The 23915-nt window shown below is 38.0% G+C and overlaps 1 protein-coding gene across 1 annotated transcript; it reads left to right on the top strand.

Moving 5' to 3' along the window:
* The first annotated feature begins 2869 nt into the window (after positions 1–2869).
* LOC121423148 lies at positions 2870–23140 on the top strand. Its single transcript, XM_041618452.1, has 21 exons — positions 2870–3044; positions 3505–3562; positions 4255–4434; positions 5015–5172; positions 5710–5761; positions 6617–6793; positions 7405–7587; positions 8017–8211; positions 8766–8918; positions 9564–9734; positions 10130–10324; positions 11321–11491; positions 12147–12397; positions 12860–13046; positions 13292–13417; positions 13768–14033; positions 14374–14674; positions 15488–15657; positions 16289–16430; positions 20425–20542; positions 20977–23140. The coding sequence occupies exons 1-21, from the start codon at positions 2904–2906 to the stop codon at positions 23018–23020; spliced, it is 5439 nt and encodes a 1812-aa protein (XP_041474386.1). The 5' UTR covers positions 2870–2903; the 3' UTR covers positions 23021–23140.
* The last annotated feature ends 775 nt before the right edge of the window (positions 23141–23915 follow it).

Consider the following 23915-nt stretch of genomic DNA (forward strand, 5'->3'; position numbering starts at 1 on the left):
GCTCTTCGGATTGCGTCAAAAAGCTTGGCTCGTTGGGCAGTAATAGGTGTTCCTCAATGTAGACCCATCTTACTTGGCCGTTCTCTCTTAAGCGTCGCTTACTCCTCAGTAGCTCAACTTTTCCGCTCCCGTCTGACAAACTTCACGATAATGTCGCTCTTGCTTGTTAGAGTTGGGAGTAGAAGGTCCTCGTCGCTTCGTTGTGGGCAGACGATGATTCACACTGATGTCGTCTGTGAGATATTAACGTTGATCTTCTTCGCCAAAGCTACTATCTTCTTGGTGGTATTTTCCCGATCTGTTTGTTTCCGGCAAGCCTAAACCTGTACATTTTCCCGCTGATCGTACTGCTCTAAGCGTTCGATGTCATTTCCCTGCTTCACCTGTTGAAGTCGGTGAGATAACAGGGTGTTGGTTTCATCTGTTCTATGACAGTTGTCACGGCTACCTTGACAGCTTGCGTCACTTCCTGTATGATGACCGGTTGTGTGGCCATCAAACCCTTCGTGATGATTTTTTTTGGGGCACATCGCTATCAGAAAGATCAGAGCATTTCCACAATGGCCTCTCCTAACCATCAGTGGTGGCAGCTTCTGCATAAGTGACGGTCCCCTCTATATTTGGGGACGATGCTTTCATAGTGGAGCGTTGTGGCCCAGTGGATTAGTCTTCGGACTTTGAAACAGAGGGTCGTGGGTTCGAATCCAAGCCATAGCGTAATTTCCTTCAGCAAGAAATTTATCCACACTGTGCTGCGCTCAACGCAGGTGAGATGAATGGGTACCCGGTAGGAAGAAATTCCTTGAATGCTTTGAGCGCCTAGGCAGCCCACCTAAAGCCGGGGTAATAATAATAGCAGGGCCCGCAGGGAGAACAGTTTTCGGAACTGAAGCGGCTTCCCTGGGTAAATATACCTATATTATTATTATTATTATAGCCACTTGACGATTGATGCACCTGTTGCTGTGACTTGTCAGTATTCTTTTGCTGTCCAAATTTTAGATGAAAAATCGATAAAAGAAGGTGGTAATTCAGAAGTAAATCCAGTATTCACAGGAGATTATATGTATTTAGCTCATGAAGATGATATGAGTATGACGTAAAAGAAGTCTCAGAAAATAAGTGAATGATCTGTGTTTCTGGGATGTACCCTACCAACACACGTCATGTCATATGGTGGATGGTTCAAAAGTTCTTAAAATACGCAAGCAAGCTCAATGAATATTCAGAAAAAAAATATAATTCACTCTTTCCCTACCTCTTCTTTCTTTTTCCTCCTTTTTTTTATTTGCGTGAAACTTTATATTTTTTGGAGGGGGGGCATCTGTATAGCGCAAATTAAGGTCATACCATCAGCTGTTGAGCGAAACAAATATGGATTTACTTTATCGAAATATGATCTAATTGCTCCCTCCATTGAAGTTGCTGCTGTTGGCAGTCTTTATGTCCGTCTGTGTCCGGTTGATGTGTAGGTGTCTTTTGTGGTGCTACAAAATGTCTGACCATTGATTGGTACTATACTCGGTTCGATATCATCCTTTAATAGCGTTATTACAAGTCTTGACAGGATTACATATTCCTTTCCCGCAGAGTGGACACGTGTAGGCTCTTAGTATTGGGCAGGTAGTGATGCCTGTCTTCTTCGTCCTGGTGGCTGCCATGGATCACCTTGCTTTCCTCCCCGATAAAATTTTAATTTGTGTAGCAGATATCGTGATTTTGTTTGGATTACAAGTCTTGACAGGATTACATATTCCCTTCCTGCAGAGTGGACACGTGTACGCTCTTAGCATTGGGCAGGTAGTGATGCCTGTCTTCTTCGTCCTGGTGGCTGCCATGGATCACCTTGCTTTCCTCCCCGATAAAATTTCATTTTGTGTAGCAGATATCGTGATTTTGTTTGGATGTTGAGGTCCCTAGAAGGCGAATAATTAATTTGTAAAATATTCCGAGGCTTATTATTTTTTTTTTTTTTAGCTCAACAGACAAAATCTGCTACACTGTATTACGGTACCGTTTACGATGGACCAATTGGTAATTTCAAGGAATCTTTGTTTTCCAGTTTCATGGCTCTTTAGAGACATTTCGGAGGCAACTTATAGCCCCGAGACCATTTTCAGGCACCTCGGCAAGTAAAGGCATCCTCCCATTTATCCATTAAAAGTTTGCACAAATTGCCATCTCTCCTCATCAATCTGGCTAGCTTACAGATATCGCCACCTCACGTTTTTCGCATGAGACTTGATAGAATGCATTGAAATTACAGTACCAGACCCCTTTGTATTTGGTTGGTTTAACTTTCCTAATAAAATTCTTTGCGTCTCTTCTAAAACGAGTATAAATGTACATCATCTTTTAATGACCAGAGCCTACACAGATAACCAACAAAATACGTGATGAATTTTATTTGTATTTTTTTGGGTTAGATCCTGAATTAGGAATGACAGTTTTGCCGTTCGCCATCAGTCTCTTCGTCTCTTCTTTGCTTCAGATATCTTCAGGTAGGTCCTTGTCAATAATGATAATAATAATAATGATAATAATGATAATAATAATAATGAGAAAGAAAGTTCAAATTGAAAATCACCTCCCTCTGAAGATTATAGCAATCCTCAAGATCGACGTACTTTCATGATTATATATACACGTGTACAGGATTAACCTACATGTATAATTCTAGGCCTGCCCTTGATTTACTACTAGTAGGCCTACATGTATACTGTATGCCATTTTTTTAAATATGAAAATGATATGTTTTATTTCAAGCAGTGTTGTTGCTATAGGAGAGGGGAAAGGGAATTGAAGTTGTAAAATATAGATTTTATAATGCTATTCATTGGTGATAACCAGGAACCGATGTTGCTAGTAGTACACCTCTACTTTACGATGCGGGTGGACCAAGAATGGAAAGCGCCCTCCTACTCCTGAAATCTCAAGAAAGGGATGACTTCTCTGCCAAGTGCATGACTCCTGAAAAGCTATGCTCAAGAGAAGAGGTAGCAGATTTTATATGGCACACCGAACACGCAAAAAGTATTGGAGAGGTGAGGACAAAATTTATAGAGGCACATTGCATTCTCTTAAATTTTCTTAATTGTTTATATTATTATCATCATACAAATTCTTATTACTATAATTCTTGTTACTGTTATCATCAATATATTTGTATTTTTTCAAAACTTTCCTTAATTATATGTAATATACAATATATGTAAATTGAAATTTCTTGATTTATTTCACCAGTAGTATTGCAATGTACATGTATGATTTACAAGTATTTGATGAAACGTGTGTATTTGAATTACAATTTCTGGTGGGGGTGGGGGGGGGGGGTAAATGAGGGAGTAGAACTACCAAAGCATATTCCAAAATTGTAGAATTATCATTCATTTTGAAAAAAAAATCAAGAACGGGAAAAAAAACAACCAGCTTACCCCAAGATAAAAAAAAGTTGGAATAATCAAATTTTACCCTGTGACTAGACACTCTCCAATTTTCTTTCAGGAATGGTTCTGGCATACGTACGTGTGTCTAAGACGAGAAGATGCCCAGCTTTGTCCAGGTTTGTAATATGATATGATATCAGTAAATATTAGACTGCTTAAAGACTTGCTGATTGCTTTATTAGTTAATTTGTAACTTTCCTAAAAAGAAAGAATGAAAAAGAAATTGCAAAAATTGTGAGGCCATTTTATTTTCCCTTTCCTTCTTTCTTCCTCCTCTTGATCAATAGCCATATCGTATTATATTATTATCATATAGCCATGTATATCTGTTGCCAGTCTTACAAAGAATTGCGATTGATCTTTATATCAATCGTAACTAATCGCAACTATGGATGGCCAGCAACGTCAACATATAAAATGCATGTTTGTTCAAAATTATTTTCTAGATATGATGCATATCTATAAATTCATCGATTTCTTGACAATTTGGTGTGTTCTCTTTTGTAACTTACAAAGGACATATTGCAAATTTCCTGTAGAATATTAAGACACTTTTGGATTTCCTTAGAGCTACGATTAATTGGATCAATCGTATCACTTTGTAAGCTGGAGCCAAGGAATGTTTCACATAACTAGGTATGACAACGATTATGATATTCATGCATGATGTATGTCTTATAATCAATACACCGTTCTGAATGGATAAAAAAGGATTAATATTTCCCGAGTAGTATGCGCAATATAAACTTGATGGTAAAATCACATTCACCATGATATACCGACCACTCTCTTTTATGTGCCTATACAGTTGACGGTGGTTGGGCCTCGTGGGGAGCATGGGGCAACTGCTCGGCTAGCTGTGGGAGGGGTACCATGTCCCGTCATCGACACTGTTCCCACCCCACCCCTCAGCATGGTGGGAGGGGGTGCAGTGGGACTTCGGCACAGGTATCCGACTGCGAAACTCACCTACCATGTTTGCACGACCGTGAGTGTTATTTCATGTATCTTTATGTCACTATAGCAGTCCATGATAAAGATGAAATGTCATACACCTAGTTAGTTCCTTCCAACATTAAAAAAAACAGGCGCATTTACTTCCACTTTTTGGTTACAGTCACCTCAGCGAAATATACTCTAGAATGACACAAGGTATTTACGTAAAGTGTAGTACCAAATTATAACATACCGTCGGACGTTTTGGAGTCATACCAGGTATTCGTTGGTGTGACTACATTACGTGATGAAAAGTAGGCAAAACGGGAATATGTACCGGTATTACCATCGATCTCTCCTTTGTTTCGAGTTCTCTCTTTCTTTCGAGTTCTCATTTATAAAGACAGTTCCGTTCAGGAAATACTTAACACGTGGTGCCCCACCAGTAAATGCTGTGATTCTCTTGGAATTCAGTTACCAAAAATATGTGATGTCGTCGACAAAATAGAGGAGAAAGACTAGCCGACTAAGGTGATTGATTCAAATTAACCCATAAATTTTGTATTCCTTTTTTGGTAGAAGTGGACAAAATATTTTCGATGTACATGCATTATTATTTCTTTCATCGATAGATGAAGCATCAACCAACGTAACAGAGACACTTCTCATGGACATGTTGGCCTTTCTTCGACCATTTCATCAGGAAGATCTTCATCTTGAGAGGGCGTGCTTGAGAGGCCATTGCAGTTATCAGCAAGTTCTGGACATGATACAACCTGTTGAGCTTGCGGTATGAACATATGTTGTCGATTGGAGATTTCCTTTGGTGTGTGTGTGTTGGGGCGTGTGGGTGTGTGTGTTTTATAGTTATAAAGTCAACATCGTATATTTCACTCCTTACCGTATATCTTGAAGTAAAAACTGACTTGCCTATTAAAAGTGAGAATCCTTTGCTACGATGTCCAAAGGCCAATCATCAAGACATTTATTTTGTTTAATAATCTAGTTCTGGTGCCATATTTTTTAATTCAGAGAAATATTGATTCAAAGGGCAACCATCAAATCTAACCAATCCAAATGTAAGGAACTGTAAATGGTTCCGTATTCCGAAAACTTTCTGTACTCTGTACAGTTGTCGAACCTTTCTTACCATTATTATCCTCTTAGACATAAGTATACCATTTCTGCGCCGGGATGCAGATATTTAAACACACAGGTGGGCAAAATTTTAGAGTCTCTATAAGGGGAAGGTAGACGCATACATCTCTAAGAAAAAATCTTTGTTTTGAAACAAACATTTTTTTCTCTCCCTTTAATTTCACAACAGAATCGTTATTGGTCACGTCTGAATTGCTACAAATACTTTGAAGGATGCCCAGGTAATGTTTGCTTTATAAATAATGTTTCATAAAAACTTGTTTTCTCCAGGAACACCGTCATTCAGCATACATGTACAGTACATATATTCACTTTAAATCTGATCTTAATATGAATACCCACATGTGTCGCTTTTTCGAGAAATAAGCATCCTTGTGAATTTTAAAGGCCCAATGAACACGAACATCTCCATTATATGAAAATAAAGATGAGCACTAAACAGAGGTTGGTATGTTTTAAAAATTAAGGTCGTCTGGATCAAGTGCAAATCTTTGAAAGATGGGGCCCGCCACTGAAATGCATGTAGGTCATAAGTAATCAAAAAAATAAGCTTCGTTTTCGTTAGTCTAGGTATAGAACCTTTCTACACTATTACTTTATTATGAGCTGACAGCAGAATGTGCTCTCATTCTTTAAAAGCCTTTTGAAAAGTGTTATTTCATATCACCATCTAATGTTTATCCTAACAAAATATCATATATTTGGAATTTTCATTTACCTTAAGGAAATTAAAAAAAACTCACCTCTAAAGATTCGTAAATGTACTTGCTTATGTATGGCGCAGGACATTACTTTGTAAGAAGTCTCTAGCGCTAATCAGTAATGCAGCACAATCACCCTGGCTTTAGCAGAGCAACTGTTACGTAGGATGTTGCGTCACATCTTATTTTGTTTCACAAGTTATACATTAGATTTGGCGACCAATTTGTCCCCCAAATTAAATAAAACAATGAAGGAAAACTAAATGGGGTGTGTGTATGGGGGGGGGGGGTCAGCGAATATCAATGCATTCGTTATAAAAGTTAAAGACAAACTTACTTTGGAAAAAAATCAAGTGTTCCTTGATATTCTTTCAGTGACTGGTGGATGGTCATCGTGGGGTGAATGGAGTCCGTGTACCTCACAGTGCGGTACAGGTCAGTCCTTCCGTACCCGACATTGTAATAATCCATATCCCAGCAACGATGGTCAACCATGCCTTGGGCAGCCGGTGGAAGAGAAGGACTGTTTTCAAGATATCTGTACCAGTGCAAGTATGTAACACCCGTTGCATAAAAACAGTCAACAAATTTAAAGTTTCTGATACTACATGTTCATAGTTAGCATCTGGAAGTAATACATATAGAGGTAGTAGTGTAGAGGTAGTAGTAGAAGTGTAGTAGACATATAAATCATCATCATAAAAGCATCAGCATGATCTACTACAACTTGTATTCTACTGCTGTATAATAAAAACTAACCTATCTCAAACTACTGCTACTGCTGCTCCTACCACAACTATCACTACTACTTCTGCTTTTCTACTTTTATTTTACAAACGCAAATTGACATGATTGATGCAGATTGATGGAGTCCCTTAGGAGGCCTTTGGATAAACAAAGTATACTCTTTTTATGCATTCATAGTAGACATTGTGGTTCTTGAATTGGGAAGGGGAGGAGGTGCCTGATACCCAAAGAAAAATTTCTACAAAAAATAGATATATAAAGGAAGTGTAAATTTTTATTTCGATTTGTCTGTGCTCCTTCGGAATCATCCTTTCATCCATTTAAGATGGAAAAACTCGGTCTTCAGAACGGTTATTCTTTTTATAAGGATCACGACGGTTGACACATTTACCTGCTTGTTAATTCCTTCTTTAAAGTTGGTACATTCCTAACGCCCTGGTCGCCCTGGTCTTCGTGTTCTGATGGATGTGGTCAAGGAACGAAAGTATCGACCCGACGTTGCCATGGCAGCGATACTTGTACCGTTGGGTTGGAAGATAAAAAGCGAGATGTACGGACTCTGACGAGACGGGCGCCCTGTATGCTAAAGGAGTGCCCAAGTAAGTTGATGAAATAATTCTAGCATTTATCCATTTAGTTGTTCCTTTCATCTAATTTGCATTTGTTAAACAGGGTACTCCCATCAGTAGTAAGGCAAAGCTCGCAACTTTGCGTAAAGATGACTTTTACAAATGACTGCGCATTTTAATTATATAGCAAACAGTTGTACTAGTATTTGTAGGCCTTATAGCTAAACTCAATTAAATCTTTTTTAGCTTATTCCCCAAACGACGACAAAGGTTTCAACAGTTGAATATGCTACTTTTTAAAACTTTTTGTTTTACACAATTATCCACTTGATAATGTAACAAACGTTGTATTGCGATGGTGATTGAAATGTGATTTTTTTTTTTTTTTGGGGGGGGGTGTATATAAATAAACTTGAAGCTTGAAACCTGTCATGTAGATTTAAATGATCTCTATTTCAGTTCTCGGTGGGTGGAATGCTTGGGGTGAATGGAGTACGTGCAGTACCGTCTGCGGCGCCGGATATCACATACGGGTACGTGCGTGCAGCAATCCTTTACCCATCGGCCCACAGAACGAGTGTCCTGGCGATAGGTACGAAAAAGAGGCGTGCGTGCATGAATCGGACGATTGTGACCAGGCACCGGAAGTTCGAGGTATTATTGACCACCATCTCTCATACTGCTATCTACGGTAGATATGAAAATGTTATAGAAGTTTTGAGTTAATAGTCATTAAAATATTTTGTTTGTGACTACATGGTTGAATTGGATGGCACATTTATATTCACATAAAGAAATGTTGGAAATCATTTTTTAGCATTCAACTGGCCATTTTCCCAGTTTACTATCTACGGAAGATGTGAAGATGCTATAGGTGAGATCATTATTGTTTAAATCAAATCAGTTTCCATCTTCATTAATCATGTATTATTGTAGTATCATCATTTTAAAATCCAAGTCCATAATGTGCACATTTGATTGATTTAAATACTTTCTGCAGCGTACGGGCCCCTGCTATTGGAATGTATCCCATACCAACAATTTCATCATATAATTTTTCCTTGGAAGGGACAGAATATGGATTGTGTGAAACGATTAAAGTGCCATGGAGGATGTTAAAAATGTGTTATTTCTGATAAACTGGCATCGTTCTTTATCTGTACTTCGATTCGTTTTTCAAATCCTAATTTCTTGTAATGAATCGACAGAGTATGGATTGTGGAGTACGTGGTCTCAATGTAGCGCATCATGTGGAGCTGGGACTAAGATGAGACACCGGTCGTGCTCGGATCATCAGACCATTGAATGCACTGGACCTGTCTATAACACCTGGCCATGTAATATGAAATTGCCATGTCCAGGTATGGATCCTATCGAAGATTGGCCCTGTAGTTATACACACTTTACACATATACTACTACTACTACTACTACTTCTACTACTACTTCTACTACTATGGCTTCTTCTTCTACTACTACTACTAATACTACATGTAGTACTGCTACTACTACTTTTTACTACTACTACTACTTTTACTACTACTACTACTACTACTTCTACTATTACTACTACTGCTACTACTACTACTACTACTACTTCTACTACTACTGCTACTGCCATCACTACTACTATTACTGCTACTCCTATTTCTACTACTACTACTACTACTACTACTACTACTACTACTACTACTAAGTGTACCTACATCTTCTACTACCAGTACTTTTAAAAAATGACGAATTTGAAATTGCAAAGATGAAATAAATATCCATTTTTTGTTTTCAACATTTCACGTTGCATTTATGTCTTCAAAATATGATAATAAATTGACAATAGCCAAATGAATGTTGATAATCAATGATAAAGAGAACAAACATGTGAATAATGCCTAAGTTTCTTGGCAAAAAGTACTTGAGCAATCAATTGATTTGCAGAAGTAGTACATTTGAGTGGACAATACATATAGCTGACCTTTTTTTTCGTGTGTTACTTCCTTTGCTTGAAAGTGGACGGTGATTGGTCAGAATGGTCTTCTTGGACCACGTGCTCGGTCACATGTGGTGTCGGTGAGACAGTGAGGTACAGGTTATGTGCTAACCCGTCACCAAGTCATGGAGGAAAGGAATGCGAGGGAGACAACCAGGAAGCCAAGAAGTGTAGAATTGTCAAATGCCCACGTAAGTATCTCCCTATTATTACCTATATTTGAATATACAGTCCTATATCAAAGATGCATTGTCATGAAACCTGCAAGCAGGATCACATGTCGTATTCACAGGAGCAAAATATATAGGCCTACATATTATAAAACAGCCTATACATGATAGTAAACTCGAACTAAGTAGAAAAATAAAATAGCCTAGTTACTTAATGAATATACCCTTTTGCGCTAAATATGGTTAAACATTGTTACTGTATAGATACACATGATATAAAGTGTGTATGTCTTCAAGAAGTAAATACAATTCCACAAAGGAGAGCATGCGTGAGCAAAGTAGCATAAATGCAGATCCATAATAGCTTCCAGAATAACAAAATAGTATAATTACCCTCTTCACTTTCCCGTTGGCAGCATTGACCCCTCTATGGGGTTCATGGGGAGCGTGGAGTGAGTGTTCCGAGTCTTGTGAAGGTGGGACCAGGTCCCGACAGCGATGGTGTCTGGTCCGTAAACCGGCATTAAAACGGATGGTTAGGGTCAAGATGACTAACAAATGTGCCGGAGAGTTTCAGCAGTTTGCGGTCTGCAATGCACAAACATGCCCAGGTGAGCTTGTACATTAAAGTAGACCTTCATCTCAAATTCATGAAATCCTTTTCTTTTTTTTCTTTTGTATTGCCGTGAATCAATTTGGGATCTATTAAAACCAATAAAAATGATTGTTAGGGTACAATATTCGAAGCGGCAAGGAAACTGCGTAAAAAATGACATTTTGATGACTGAGATTTTCTTTGAAAATGCATAACCTCAGAAATTTATAAAGGAACGCGCGCAATGTTCTTCTTATCCTCAATTTCTTTGGAGGTTATTCCGTTTTCATTTTTTTGTCAATAATAGTTCTAATCAGTCATAGGGGGTGTTGCAAGAAAATATTTGCAATCAATCGCAAATATTCTGTTTCAATTTTACAGTTGATTGATCACTTTTAACTTAAGCAAATCAGATTACGCTTCTTGTTTCATGGAGCAGATTAGCAATTAATTGCATAGCATATGCTTGATTTTGGGAGCGAAAATAGACTTGCAATTGATCGCAAGTTTCTTGCAACGCCCCAATAGAGTAGGACGAGCTTACTTTTACCCATTGCTTACAAAAAAAAAACATGGTCTTTGTATTAAGCTGATGGGAATTAGTGAATTGAGAAGTTAATATTTCGGTTACATTTCGTAATTCCGAAGGTTCTTAATTCCGAAACACGTAAATTGCCGTTACCTCGCTGTTCGTTAATCCGAAAACGTAAAAGGGTTCGTTAATCCGAGCATTTGTGGCGTTATTCCGAAGGTTCGATAATCCGAAAACGAAATAAGGTTCGTTGATCCGAAGGTTTGTTAGTCCGAAAACGAAATAAAGTTCGTTAATCGAACTATAACGACTAACGAACCTTCGGAATTACGAACCTCACTTTGTTTTCGGAATTACGAACCTCATTTCGTTTTCGGACTTATGAACCTTCGGAATTATGAGCCTTCGGAATATCCGAACCTTCGGAATAACGAAGCTTCGGAATTACGAATGTATGCGACTTTTCTATGTTCTCCACAGTTGACGGTTCTTGGGCCAACTGGGGAGCGTGGACATCTTGTTCATCTACCTGCGGGGAGGGTGTGATGAGAAGAGACCGTAGCTGTACCGACCCCGCTCCCGTGGGCAAGGGAGACGTCTGCGGTGGATACGGCACCGAGACCAGGCACTGCTTTTATAGACCTTGTGCAAGTACGAAATAATTGTATAGTGACACCCACGTCCCAAAACGAATATTGAATTGAACTGAGTTTATTACATTTAAATGTCAATTGATGTTTCATTTTCTAAAGGTGTTGACGTTGTATATATTCAATACACTACTCGGACTACATGTATATCATATCGTAGAATTAAATTTTCATAACATAATCGTCGTAACACAATTTCGCAATCTACATTTTATCCCAAAAGTTTTATTGCTCCGATTCCATACGCTCTCAATACGTTTTACCGTATCAGGTTCCCAGGTTCTCATCAATGAACATACCAACAGAGTAGTATTGATTGATTCCACAGTATCTAATACGGTTTCGTAAAGTGACAATTGTCCTAATATGAAATGATTTTTCGCATATTTTTAACAAATTAATTCAGTTTTATATACAGTCAGTGGGCATTGTAGCATGCTATTATATATAATGCTGATTATTTGTATACATCAAGATATTCCCACATAACCTTATCCTGTTGATGCAGTCGTCATATTCTCCAAGTACTGACAAGATAGAATCAAGAAGGCATAAGTTTCGAAGTTCTATACCAGACGATGTCAAAAGCATTCTGTAAACCAGTGGTACCAATGTCAAATTCGTTGTCTTTTTATTTTTAATTTGCGTTTTCAAAGAACGAGGCAAAGTCCTACTACGATTCGATGGCTCCTCTTTCTTGATCTACCGTCGTGCGGCTCATCCCGCCCGTCATCTTCTCGTGTTCCTTTCATTTATTCCCGCTGATCCCCATGGCCTTCTCGTACTTCGTCGTGAAGAGGAATGGACACAAGTGATTCTGATGGCTCGCTTGATCGATGCCCGTGTACAGCTCTATGCCGAGATCGGACCTGAGATCGTAGTCCAGTTCGAAGGTGATGCGGTCAAGGTAGGTAGGCAGGCTTGAATTTGGATCACATTGAAATGTCTAAACTAAGAGTTAATGTATCAAATTTACAAGATTGATAAAGCTCTTATTACATGTAACAATTACATTTTACCTATACTATACGACAAGAGAGTAGCGGCACCCAAAACGAAATTACCCAAAGTCAAATGTGATGTCACTTTGTACATTGCAATAACAAGCATTGGCATCGGAAACAGGGGGGGGGGGGGGTGCACACTGCGCCAACCTTTTCATAACTCGGTTGTTGCCACCTTAAGGGCTTAGCTATGATAATGAGGATAATGATAATTGAGTGTATGGGAAATGCAAATTTATGTCAGATAAATTAAAACAACAAAGATACTGCAAACTATTCCAGATTTATCACTATTCAACTTGAAAATAGAATGTGTCAAACAAATTTATTTAAAAATATATATATCTGACTACATTAATGCACAGCTTGATAAGTGGAATACATTGGAAATCGGATTTGACGGAAGGGATGCGTGGCTTCGTGTCAATGATGGTGACGTCACAGTATACGAGGTTGACGGACCAATTCCAGACGACTTGGACTGGGACCTGCCCATGTATGTCGGCGGGGCTTTACCAAATCTCTTTCCTGGGCATTTCGATAAAATAGGAGGTGAGGAGAATCCCCTAAACATATTATTTTGTTTTTCTCATGCTTTAGACTACCTGGTTTGCATAAAGATGATCAACATGGTAGAAGCTTTTGAATTTAATGCAATGAGAGATAGAAAAAGATTTTATCTCTTCCACTTTGAAATTTCTCAGCCAACGAGAATGAGCCTACGGCGCACGGATTAATTAATGCTATTCGTTCATGTCGCTGTACGTACTTTACCGTTTGTTTTGTTTTATCGGCAGGTTTTACGGGTAAAATCGCAAAGCTGCGAGTAAACTACCGTGAATACAGCTTGCATGAGTCAGACGAATGGGTAGGCGGTGGATTGCCCTATGTTAGCCTGAACGTAGAAGAGGAACAAGTCACAGGTATTATTCTTTGGAATGCATCCTTTGAAATTTTCGTCTTTCATCTATCGAACAGCTGGAATGTTTTGATATTGTTGTGTGAATCATATTTTGTAAAGGAGCTTAAGTACATAGGACCAACATCCCCTATGTCAACATTTTATTTTTAACTATATTTTATTTTCTCCCTTTCTGTGGTTAGCAGGGAGGAGGGGGGGGGGGGTGGGTAATGTAATATTTCCCAATAATATTATATAAGAAGAACTCATATTCGTATTAACCGACATTTTTAGCTGGGCTGTTGAACATTTCATTTTATTTGAAATGCAAAATATCGACTTACATATAGTTTTTTAAATTTCTTTCATTAGACATCGACTCCGATGTTCCAGCTTTCACGGGGAAGGAGTACGCCCTTCTCCCAATCCCGCCCTCTTTAAACATGAGCGATTCAACAAACCATTTACTGCTTAGTATGACTGTGCGCGCTGCTGAAGGGGAAGGTATTCTCCTGTACGTCCAAGGCAGATTCCCCGGGTCTTTCTTCGCTCTTAGCCTCGAAGATGACAAACTCCTGATCACGCTGTGTCTAGGGCATGACCAAGAGGTCTTTCAGCGGCTTGCCGATCCAGTTGAGGTCAGTCAATTTACCAAGTCTTCTAAAACATCTATTCTTATTTTTTTGTACATAATTTGATTAATGTACATCTAGGAAGTGTTTCATGAAAATATTAATATTTGGTGCGAATTTACTTTGAAAACAAATGCTTTCGTTTAAGAGCTTTGGAATATTAGGAATACCGGTAGTGTTCATTGCCTTTCGTTACTTTGAAGTTTAACTGTCTGTAGACTTAATTCATAAAGCTGAATGAAATCATGTGTATCAAAATCTAAGAATACATCTATGCATATATTATCTATTGCAAGATCCCTTGGAATTGATGCCCCAGAAATGTATTTTGATTTGTTTTGAACAGTTTGGAAAGTGGTCATTGCTCGACGTCAAAGTCACAGATTTCAACGTCGAGTTGCGTGTTGGAAAAGGTCCTGCAACACAACTTACCTCCATTGGACATGCCCCTTTCAAGCCGACCTCAGAACTATATGTAGGCGGGGTCAGTCAGCTAGACCAGCTGGATGTTGAATTGAATACGGGGGCCAAGCATGGGTTCTGTGGCGAGATCTTGGAGGTGTCGGTCAATTGGGTAGATTTTGAGATGTACGAGACTGCCCTCTCTACCGACGTATTGGTCAACTCAGCGTCAGCTACTGTTGGAGGTAGGCTAACACCCAATCCTTCCCTTTCAACCGAAACTTGAAAGTAACTATTATGATTTTACCGAGACATTTCTTAGGAGTATCATAATGTCGAGTGTAGTGGGTTCACGGTAGACCACATTATTTCGAGGGCATATGTTGGTCCTGAAAATGACACGCAAACTCGACGTTTCGACAAGTGTGTTCTTGTCTTCAGGACCAACATATGCTCACGAAAGAAAACACAGTGTACCACTACACTCTTCTTGTTCGCTATGGGAATCCTTTATCATCATGTAATATAGAAAGTGTAGGTAGACGAGGTGACAAGGTACCTTCCCAATATTTCATCTGAGAACTAGACTTCTTAAGATTATGTCATCAATTCATGGCGATATAAGGTAGTTGGCCAAGTTGCCACGAGAACATGTAACTTTTGGGTAGTCGAATCGGCAAGTACCTTTGCTCGTGTTATCGACTCAGAAAATTATAAATCGACTTGACATGACGTAATATTTAAGAATTGTAGACCAAGAAACATAAAAAAAGAGCAAAAGGGTGACATTTTATATCCATGTGTAAACGCGGCCCAACAATTCGAATTGATTTACTTGACATCTACATTAAAAAAAAATTGTTTAACTTTACCTCGAGTCCTACATGTACATGTAAGTGCACAAGCATGGGAACATCCATCATACTGTATAGTAGGTCAAGTTACATCTATAGACCTATGATGTATCAATTAAATTCTGATCAATCAAAGTTACCTTCTTCTTCGCTTCAGATAACCTTATGTTATCTCGAATAATATGAACGTTTCTCCTTCTCCAGCACACTTTCGTGACATCCATGCACCCGCCGAAGCGTCACTCCTCTTACGATGTCAATTCGGCCATCTTTTAGACCAGGTCGAGGAAGCCTACCGATGGACCCACGCGACGTGGCTCTACAAAGGAGATAGGCTCCTTGAGTTTACCCCACATTGCAAGATAGTCCCGAGTGTACGTTAAAAAATATCCATTGGTGTGACGATTCAATCGTATCACTGAAACGGACTCCTGGGCCCCGTTGCATAAAACTTTTGCCATAAAAAACTCTTTTTAATGTGACTTTTAATGTGTAATTTTCAATGATGTAATTTGTTTGCCAGAGTTTTTTGTTTATTTGCCAGACAGTGACAGAGTTGTTTTTTTATGGCAAAAGTTTTATGCTACGGGCCCTTGGGGAGAGTTTCATGAAAGGACTCGTCGAAGGTTTTATCCGACCAATCCCGTTTTTATGTGACAGTTACCATTGTAACAGTGACTCACAGCCAATCAATATCAAGGAAAGTTATCAGATCTTACAACTTGTCAGACGAAAATGTTGATGAAATGATCCCCAGACCGACCAAATCTGTTGCAATATTTCCAAAGTCAGACTAACAAACAGTCGATTTTGAGTCTCTTTTGTTATTGCGATTGCAGCGTTATCAATAAAAAAAACAAGTTGATTTTGGCAATGGCAATAGTCATGGTGGCACCTGAATTGGAAACCTTAAATTCCAGAAGGGGGCTGAAATTTCTGTTTAACTCTAGATTTTCGAAGTTAAATCTGGGGATTACCATCCGAAATCTTTTATTCTGGCTATAGGATCCGGATTATCCCTACAGTGCCTCTCTCTTGTTGAGCTCAATATCCAAGGAAACGGAAGGCTTCTACGCATGTCAGGTGCACTTTAGAGGTCTGAGTGTCATTACGCATGCGTTCTCCGTCACTGTCAATGAAACATACGGTGAGTCTACAATTTTTCGGACCGTCGGTTAACACCTAAAGAAATCTTCAGGGAAAAAAGATGTTACATAATATAGGCCTGCATGTATACGCCGTATACAAACTGTTTATAGAAACCATGTTTAAATTGTACAGTATGCTTTTGCTGTACATGTAGGCTTATATGACGAACTGAGGTCGAAACGTGCTTTTTCCCTGAAAAAGTTTTAATCCATTTCGCAAAAGCAGCAAGGACTAATGAGGTTGAATGAGAAAAATTAATCTCTCCCTTTCCTTTTCAAACTTTTAATCTCTTTGTCAGGATTGGATAAAGGAATGAAATACATATACATGTATAACATATTGAGAGCATCTGACATTGTTATTTGAATATCCAATTTTATATATTCCCTCTATCATGTCCATGTAAAAAAAAAACACGAAAACATAAAAAATTATTCTAAATATACGATTGGTGAACATTAATAATTAAATACGCACCCCTCATACTAAGTGTAAGAGCTAGGGTGTTCGAATTACACTCCCAACACCAACAATAGAAGATATTTCGAAGCTGAAATAACTGTAAATAAGTTGTATGTCTTTATATTATCTTTTACGTAATACCTATGAACGTAATGGATACTACAATTATCAACAGAATTTCGCTTAATGATAACGAAGAATTTGATCCATTTCAAATAACAACAGCATCACTTTCTCCTGAAAATTTTTCCTCGACAAAAGCTCTTTCTCAGTCATTCTCCATTTCGCACGTGAATGTGAGATCTTTGAATCGCAATTTTGAAATGTTGAAAGAAGTATATGAAGATGAATTTAAATCATTTTTTGATATAGTCGCATTATCAGAAGTTTGGAATGTTAAAGACATAAATCAGTTTTCAATGCCAGGGTATAATCTTGAATTACAATGTAGAAATATTACAAGAGGAGGAGGAGTTGGTGCCTATATTCATTCAGGACTTAATTACAAATGAATGCCTAATTTGTCCTTGCACAATGCTGAATCATTATGGCTGAAAATTCTCATTCAGGATGTATCATATTTGGGGTACTTTATAGGAAACCAGACAGTAACTTTGAAGAATTTAGTCTTGATCTCGATGAGCAATTGCACAACTTGAATCTAGACAGAAACCATTGCATTATTGTAGGAGATTTCAATATAAATCTTTTATCTCCAACTGAAAGTTGTCGTGATTTTATTCACATGACAGAATGTTATGGATTACGTCAGTTGATAACAAGTCCAACAAGAATAACAAGTTCTAGCATATCTCTCATTGACCATTTTATACTAATATATATGCCTATCCTATTCAAGCAGGGTGTATTGACGTAGATATTTCTGACCATCTGCCAGTTTACTCCATTTTTAAGAACTTCAAGTGTGTTAAACAAAGAAAAAATAGTGTAACACGGAGAAACTTTCATAATTTTTCAATAGATTCATTTTGTAATGATCTTTATGTCACTACTGATTTTTGGAAAAGCGTTTTAGAATGTATGGATCCTAATGAAGCTTATAATATTTTCCAAAGACAGTTCTTATTTGTTTGTAATAAACATGCTCCTATTGAGACAAAATGTGTTAAACAGAAAAAGAAAAATAAACCCTGGATAACACGATGTATTAAGCGTTCAATATCGACAAAGCACAAACTTTTTTCTAAAGTTATAAAATCAAATTATAATAAAGATTGTTTGAATAAATATAAAAAATATAGAAATCAGTTAACAACCGTCTTAAGGAAAGCAAAGCAAATGCATTATGAACATAAGTTTGAAGCAGACAAAAAAGATTCAAAGAAAACTTGGAGTCATATCAATGAACTTTTGAATAAAAATAGTGGCTCGAATCTGAAATCAAAAATTAACAAATTAGTTGTAAACCAAGAAAATGAACCTTCCGAGATTACTTCATCTGTTGATATAGCAAATTCACTCAACAATTATTTCTCTACTATTGGGAAAAATCTAGCTGAGAAAATTGAGGAGCCAAATGTTAATTACCGAGAGTTCATGGGTCCATACATTAGTGAAACATTTTTCTTCCTACCAATAACAAGTTCAGAAGTTAAAGAAATGTTATATACGCTTGATCAATCTCAAGCAAGTGGCTATGATGATATATCAGTTCGACTGTTGATATACGCTATGAATTGTATTTGCAAACCTCTTTCGCATATATTCAATCTATCATTTACCACAGGCATTTTTCCAGATAAATTAAAAGTTGCAAGAGTTATACCAGTTTTCAAAAAGGGAGATAAAGAATTACCTGGAAATTATAGACCAATATCAATTTTACCAGCGATTAGCAAAATATTTGAAAAACTAGTGAATGCACGATTGATGAAATTCATAGAAAATAATGAAATATTATATGAACACCAATATGGTTTTAGAAATGGATACAGTACGAAACTTTCACTGATAAATCTTATTAATCAAATTACAAGATATACTGATGAAGGAAAGGTGACAGTAGGAATATTCATCGATTTTGCTAAAGCTTTTGATACGATTAATCATTCTATTCTCATTAAGAAACTAGAACACTATGGCATTCGTGGTAAGGCAGTAGAATGGTTTAATGATTATTTACGAAACAGAAAGCAATTCGTTAATTATGATGGTGTAAATTCCGAATACAGATCGATTTCATGCGGTATCCCACAAGGATCAGTTTTGGGTCCAACTTTGTTCTTTTTGTATATAAACTATTTAGCAAACTCATCAAATTATTTCAATTTCCGACTTTTTGCGGATGACTCAAATTTATTTCACACTTTCAATTGTGATGAACAACACATTGATTTATCAGAAATTAGTCTCAATTTAAACAATATAATAGCATGGTGCAATGCCAACAAATTGACAATCAATGTTACGAAAACTAAATATATGCTGTTTAAAAATAGACGAAAAAATATTTTGATATCAGGACAATTGTCACTGAAAGGAACTTTATTAGAGTGTGTTGAATCAACATTATTTCTTGGTATATGTATCGACAAAAACCTTACATGGAAGAAACAGGTTGACATTGTCTGCAATGTGCTAAGCAAAAAAATTGGAATACTTTATAGAGGAATTATGTAACAAAGAGAATCTTAGTTATGTTATACAACTCATTTATTTTACCACATATAACGTATGGTCTGGAAGTATGGGGTGGGACGTGCAAAACAACCCTGAACCCTATATTATTACTACAAAAACGAATAGCTAGAATAATGACGTTCAACCATCATACTTACCACTCTGCTCCTTTATTTTATGATCTAAATATTCTCGATATTTTCAAACACTACCAATATTTGATAGGAGTATTTATGCACGATTTAATTAATAATCGGTTGCCACATAGTTTTAATGATTATTTTTCATTTATAGATCATCCTTACAATACAAGAAATAGAGAAAAGCGAAATGTTAATCTTGAGAAAAATAATACCAATTTGGGAAAACAATCAATTTCATTTTCTGGTCCTACTTTATGGAATCTCCTGCCAAGTAATATTAGAAACACCCCCAGTCGTAAGACATTTAGCAAATCGTTAAAATTAATGCTACTGGAGGATTATAATTAATTTGATATGGTAAAATACTGCCTGAAAACAAATAATTCTATGTAAAGATTTTGTGAATAATGAAGATTTTTTCTTCTTGTAAATAGTGTAAATATGTTCACTGAAAATAATCGAAACTTTCTGCAACAGTAATAAGTAGAATTAGTATTGAATTTGTTGTACAATATTGAGATTTAGTTAAATTTATTGTTTAAACTATGATAATGACATTATTTGGGGCTAACCTCGATTAGCATCTTGCTATTATGTTAGCTCCAATTACCAAATGTTTTGTTTATATGTGATGTACTATTCCTTGTAATTGTACCTGACAGTAATATTTGGTAATAAATTCAATTCAATTCAATAGAACATCCATACTCGATTTTTCCCCCCACATATTTGTGAATATCTGTGCAGATGGAGGACCTGCTCTCGATAAAGCTGTAGACATCATCATCGTCGCCGGTGTTGGATCATTTATGGTGGTCGTTTTTCTGGTCGTGATCATGTCGTTCTGTGCACCGTGTCGAAGATGGTATGGGCCTTCTTTTTCTGTTTTTTGCTATAGATTCTACAGAATAATGTAAGAAATCTGTGCCAGCTCTTAATTTCCTTTTCTCCTCTCTGTGTATGTTTATCCGCCTCTCTCTATATTTGTTTGTCTTTATTTTTCATATATTCCTGGTGAGATTTAATTATGCCAAAACTATTGCAGGATTTTTTCCCCTAAGAAACAAAGAGGAGGGGGGAGGGGTCATAAGATAACTTTTCCCCAAGAAATTAAAAGATTATTTTATCTGCGAGTTCCCTTGCCGAGCTCATCAGCTATTCAGGTAATTTTAATATCAACAAAATAAATTTACCAGAACGTTACTAAAGCTGTGGTGAGGTAAAGGTGCAACTTGTTTTCTAGTTCTTGTTTAAGTGTCAGTTTTAGTGTCTACTAATTTCAAAATATTTCCTTTTCAGGTCATACTTTTTAGATCGTCTTCATGACTCACTGACCTTCTGCTGTGGGTGCGAGCCAGGAGGTGGCTTACCCCCGGGACTGACTTACGCTCATCTGGCCGAAGTAGATGATTCATACGGTCCGGACTTTTCAGCTCGGAGAGAGAAGGCGAAGTTGGACGCCAGGATGAGGGACTGGGGATACGAAGATAACTGGATGAGATTGAGGAGCGAGAATGAGGAGAGTGTTGAGGATGATCAAGAATCGGGAGAGGACTCTGATGATTCTGTTGAAGTAGACGAGGAAGATGGCTTGTCTGCACCAACAAGCTCAAAATCATCACCCGAACGTGAGGGTGACAGGCGTCGTGGTGGCAGATCCCGGCGTGACGACCAAATAAACTCGGTGGTCCGAACCGACAATGTTAGAAGTGTCAAAGAATCACCTGATCAAAAAGAAGTGCCAACAAATAAGAGAGCAAACGAACAAAAATTGAATGAAACAGCTAAACAGACTTCCTCGAAAAGAGAAGCAAAATCAATTGAATTGCTACGTGGGAGATCGTTTAACGATGATGTCGACCAAGTAAGAAAGGGGACTGATGACATTGCAAGGGTCAGAAGAAATATCGCAGAGACATTCGATGAGGAGGAAACAGCAATTAAGCGTTCTGATTACCAAAAGGATGAAACTGTATCTGGTCCTCCAACAGAGAAGAATGTGAAATCAGATGATGAACCATGGTTTCTGACATCAGAACCAGCCGTAGATGCTGAACATCAGACATTACCCACGGTTCCTGCCTCTACGGGTCTGTCTTTAGAAGCCAATTCATCCTATACGCAGCAACAAACACAAGCGTTATCTTTAACATCGCAAGTACAAGATGCACCACCTCAACCTTCAGCCAAAAGAGAATCAGTTTCTTCACCCCATCAGTCAATGACCACGTTTTCGCTGAACCAAATTCCCATGGATAAATCGAGGATGAGTAGAATGAATTCAGTAGTTCTTGAATCGAATCAAGATCAACCGCTCGAAACACGTGAGTCCATTCTTCCTGATTTCCCCGATTCGTTTGATTCTATGCATCATTTACTGAAAGATAGTTACCATTCTGCACTCGCTCCACCACCACCTCCATTGGGGCTTTCAAGACCACCTTTGCCACCGTCTTTAGCAGGAGATCATCTTACACATGTACCCCCACCTCCATTGCATACACCACCTCCTCCTGACTTGGGTAATGTACCCCCTCCGCCTGCACAGGATGTAAATCCGTCCTTTGCTCTGCCACAAAACATGCCTCCACCACCACCAGATCTGCAGAACACCACTGTACCCCCACCACCACCATCGATATCCATGCAGAATAGTGCTCTTCCACCTCCACCACCACCAGCATTGCAGAACACCACTCTACCCCCACCACCACCACCACTAGTCCAGCCTAACAACCTGACACCAATGCCACCGCTAGGTCAGTCAGATGCTCTTCCCCCGCAGCCACCCTTAAATCCAATCAGCATCTCTCGGGAAAAACTAGAACTAAACCGGCAGCGTCGCAAAAGCACGGGTGCTCGATTCGAAAGAGGGCACCAAGCAGTTGACCAACTAAACGCTAATCAAAACTCAAGACGATCTGCTGGTGTCCATGGTGGTGATACAGTGACAACGTACCTTGCGACATTGGGTGCTAGCCCCTTCCGGTCAGATACAACCCCCAAAGAACTGTCTTCACCGGGTGGCGATTCGAGTTTCCTTAAAGTGCGGAACAACAGGAACGACTCCAAGGAAAGGGAGAAACTCGACCACACTCTTGGACTCGTGTCAGAGCTCTTGGACAGTTTGAAGCGAGCTGAGCATAGGCCTACCTCTGAATCACATGCTGAAGAGCTTGGTGAAGGACGCTGTGTGGATGACCAAGGTGACACCTACCTCTGTGAAGATTGTGAAAGAGCTATGGAAGAAAAGAACGGCAGCTTAAAACTCGTGAGTGTAGATGACTTGTTGTCGAACGAAGATGATTTCCAGTCGTGCGCTGATAACTCACCAGATATCTAAACACAGCATTGTAAATAGTATTACAGTTTTTATTTATTCATGTCCAATGTGGAGTAATTTTGTATCAATAATTTAATACCCTATTAAAAACGGGCATTATGTATCATAGGTTATATCATATTAACCAGCTGCACTGCGGGGGGGGGGGGGGGCAGCAAAGACGGCACCCACTTTTATTGTCAACGTGACCCCCTATTCAATTCTCCTTCTGAACCATGCAAACTGATAGTCGTTTATGCCAACGCCAACCTTTTGTTTTGGGGTTGTCCGACCGTTCGTCCCGTTTTCGTGCTCGCGATAATATAATAATAAAAACATTTAAAGAATCATCTTTAACATTCTATGTATAATAGTTGATCTTATAAATATTTATGTTGAGGGTAAATTTCAAAATTGACTATAGAAAAGGGGCTAGTAATTTTTTTTATAAATGAAGATCCGTTTGACAAAACAACTTTAGACTTAATTAGACTCGGATATCTGGTCAGACCCTCTTTGTAATATAGTTCCTCGCTCTTCCCCCTAATTATAGATGCAATACAAAAATCAGAATTGAACTCACAGGAGTTAACAATCTGTTACATTATTACTATTGTTAAAAAATTTAGAATGTAAGTGCAATATGTATATTTACAGATCTGTCGATGGCGGAGACATACATTTCCAACCTCCAAATTATATATTTTTTAAAACTACATGGAGTTATAATTTCCTTTTGCAAAAAAGCACATCAGTATAGTAAAATTTAAAATTTGTTTGAGGTCCTGAACGATTTTCAACGAGCTGCATTTTGTTTGTTGTTGTTGCTATAATGGCCCTTTTGTTCGTGTTAAAATAATTGATTCTCGATCAAGTTGTTTTATTGGTTGCATGTCGGAGAAGAAATGAATTTTGA

The sequence above is a fragment of the Lytechinus variegatus genome, chromosome 10 (genome assembly GCF_018143015.1).
Source record: "Lytechinus variegatus isolate NC3 chromosome 10, Lvar_3.0, whole genome shotgun sequence".
Lineage (NCBI taxonomy): Eukaryota > Metazoa > Echinodermata > Echinoidea > Temnopleuroida > Toxopneustidae > Lytechinus > Lytechinus variegatus.

Excerpts from the sequence above, each read along its gene's own strand:
- LOC121423148 (XM_041618452.1), top strand. The coding sequence starts at position 2,904 with ATGGAAAGCGCCCTCCTACTCCTGAAATCTCAAGAAAGGGATGACTTC. Across the intron at positions 12,398-12,859 it reads TCGAAGGTGATGCGGTCAAG|CTTGATAAGTGGAATACATT; the intron begins GTAGGTAGGCAG and ends ATTAATGCACAG. Across the intron at positions 14,675-15,487 it reads AGCGTCAGCTACTGTTGGAG|CACACTTTCGTGACATCCAT; the intron begins GTAGGCTAACAC and ends CTCCTTCTCCAG.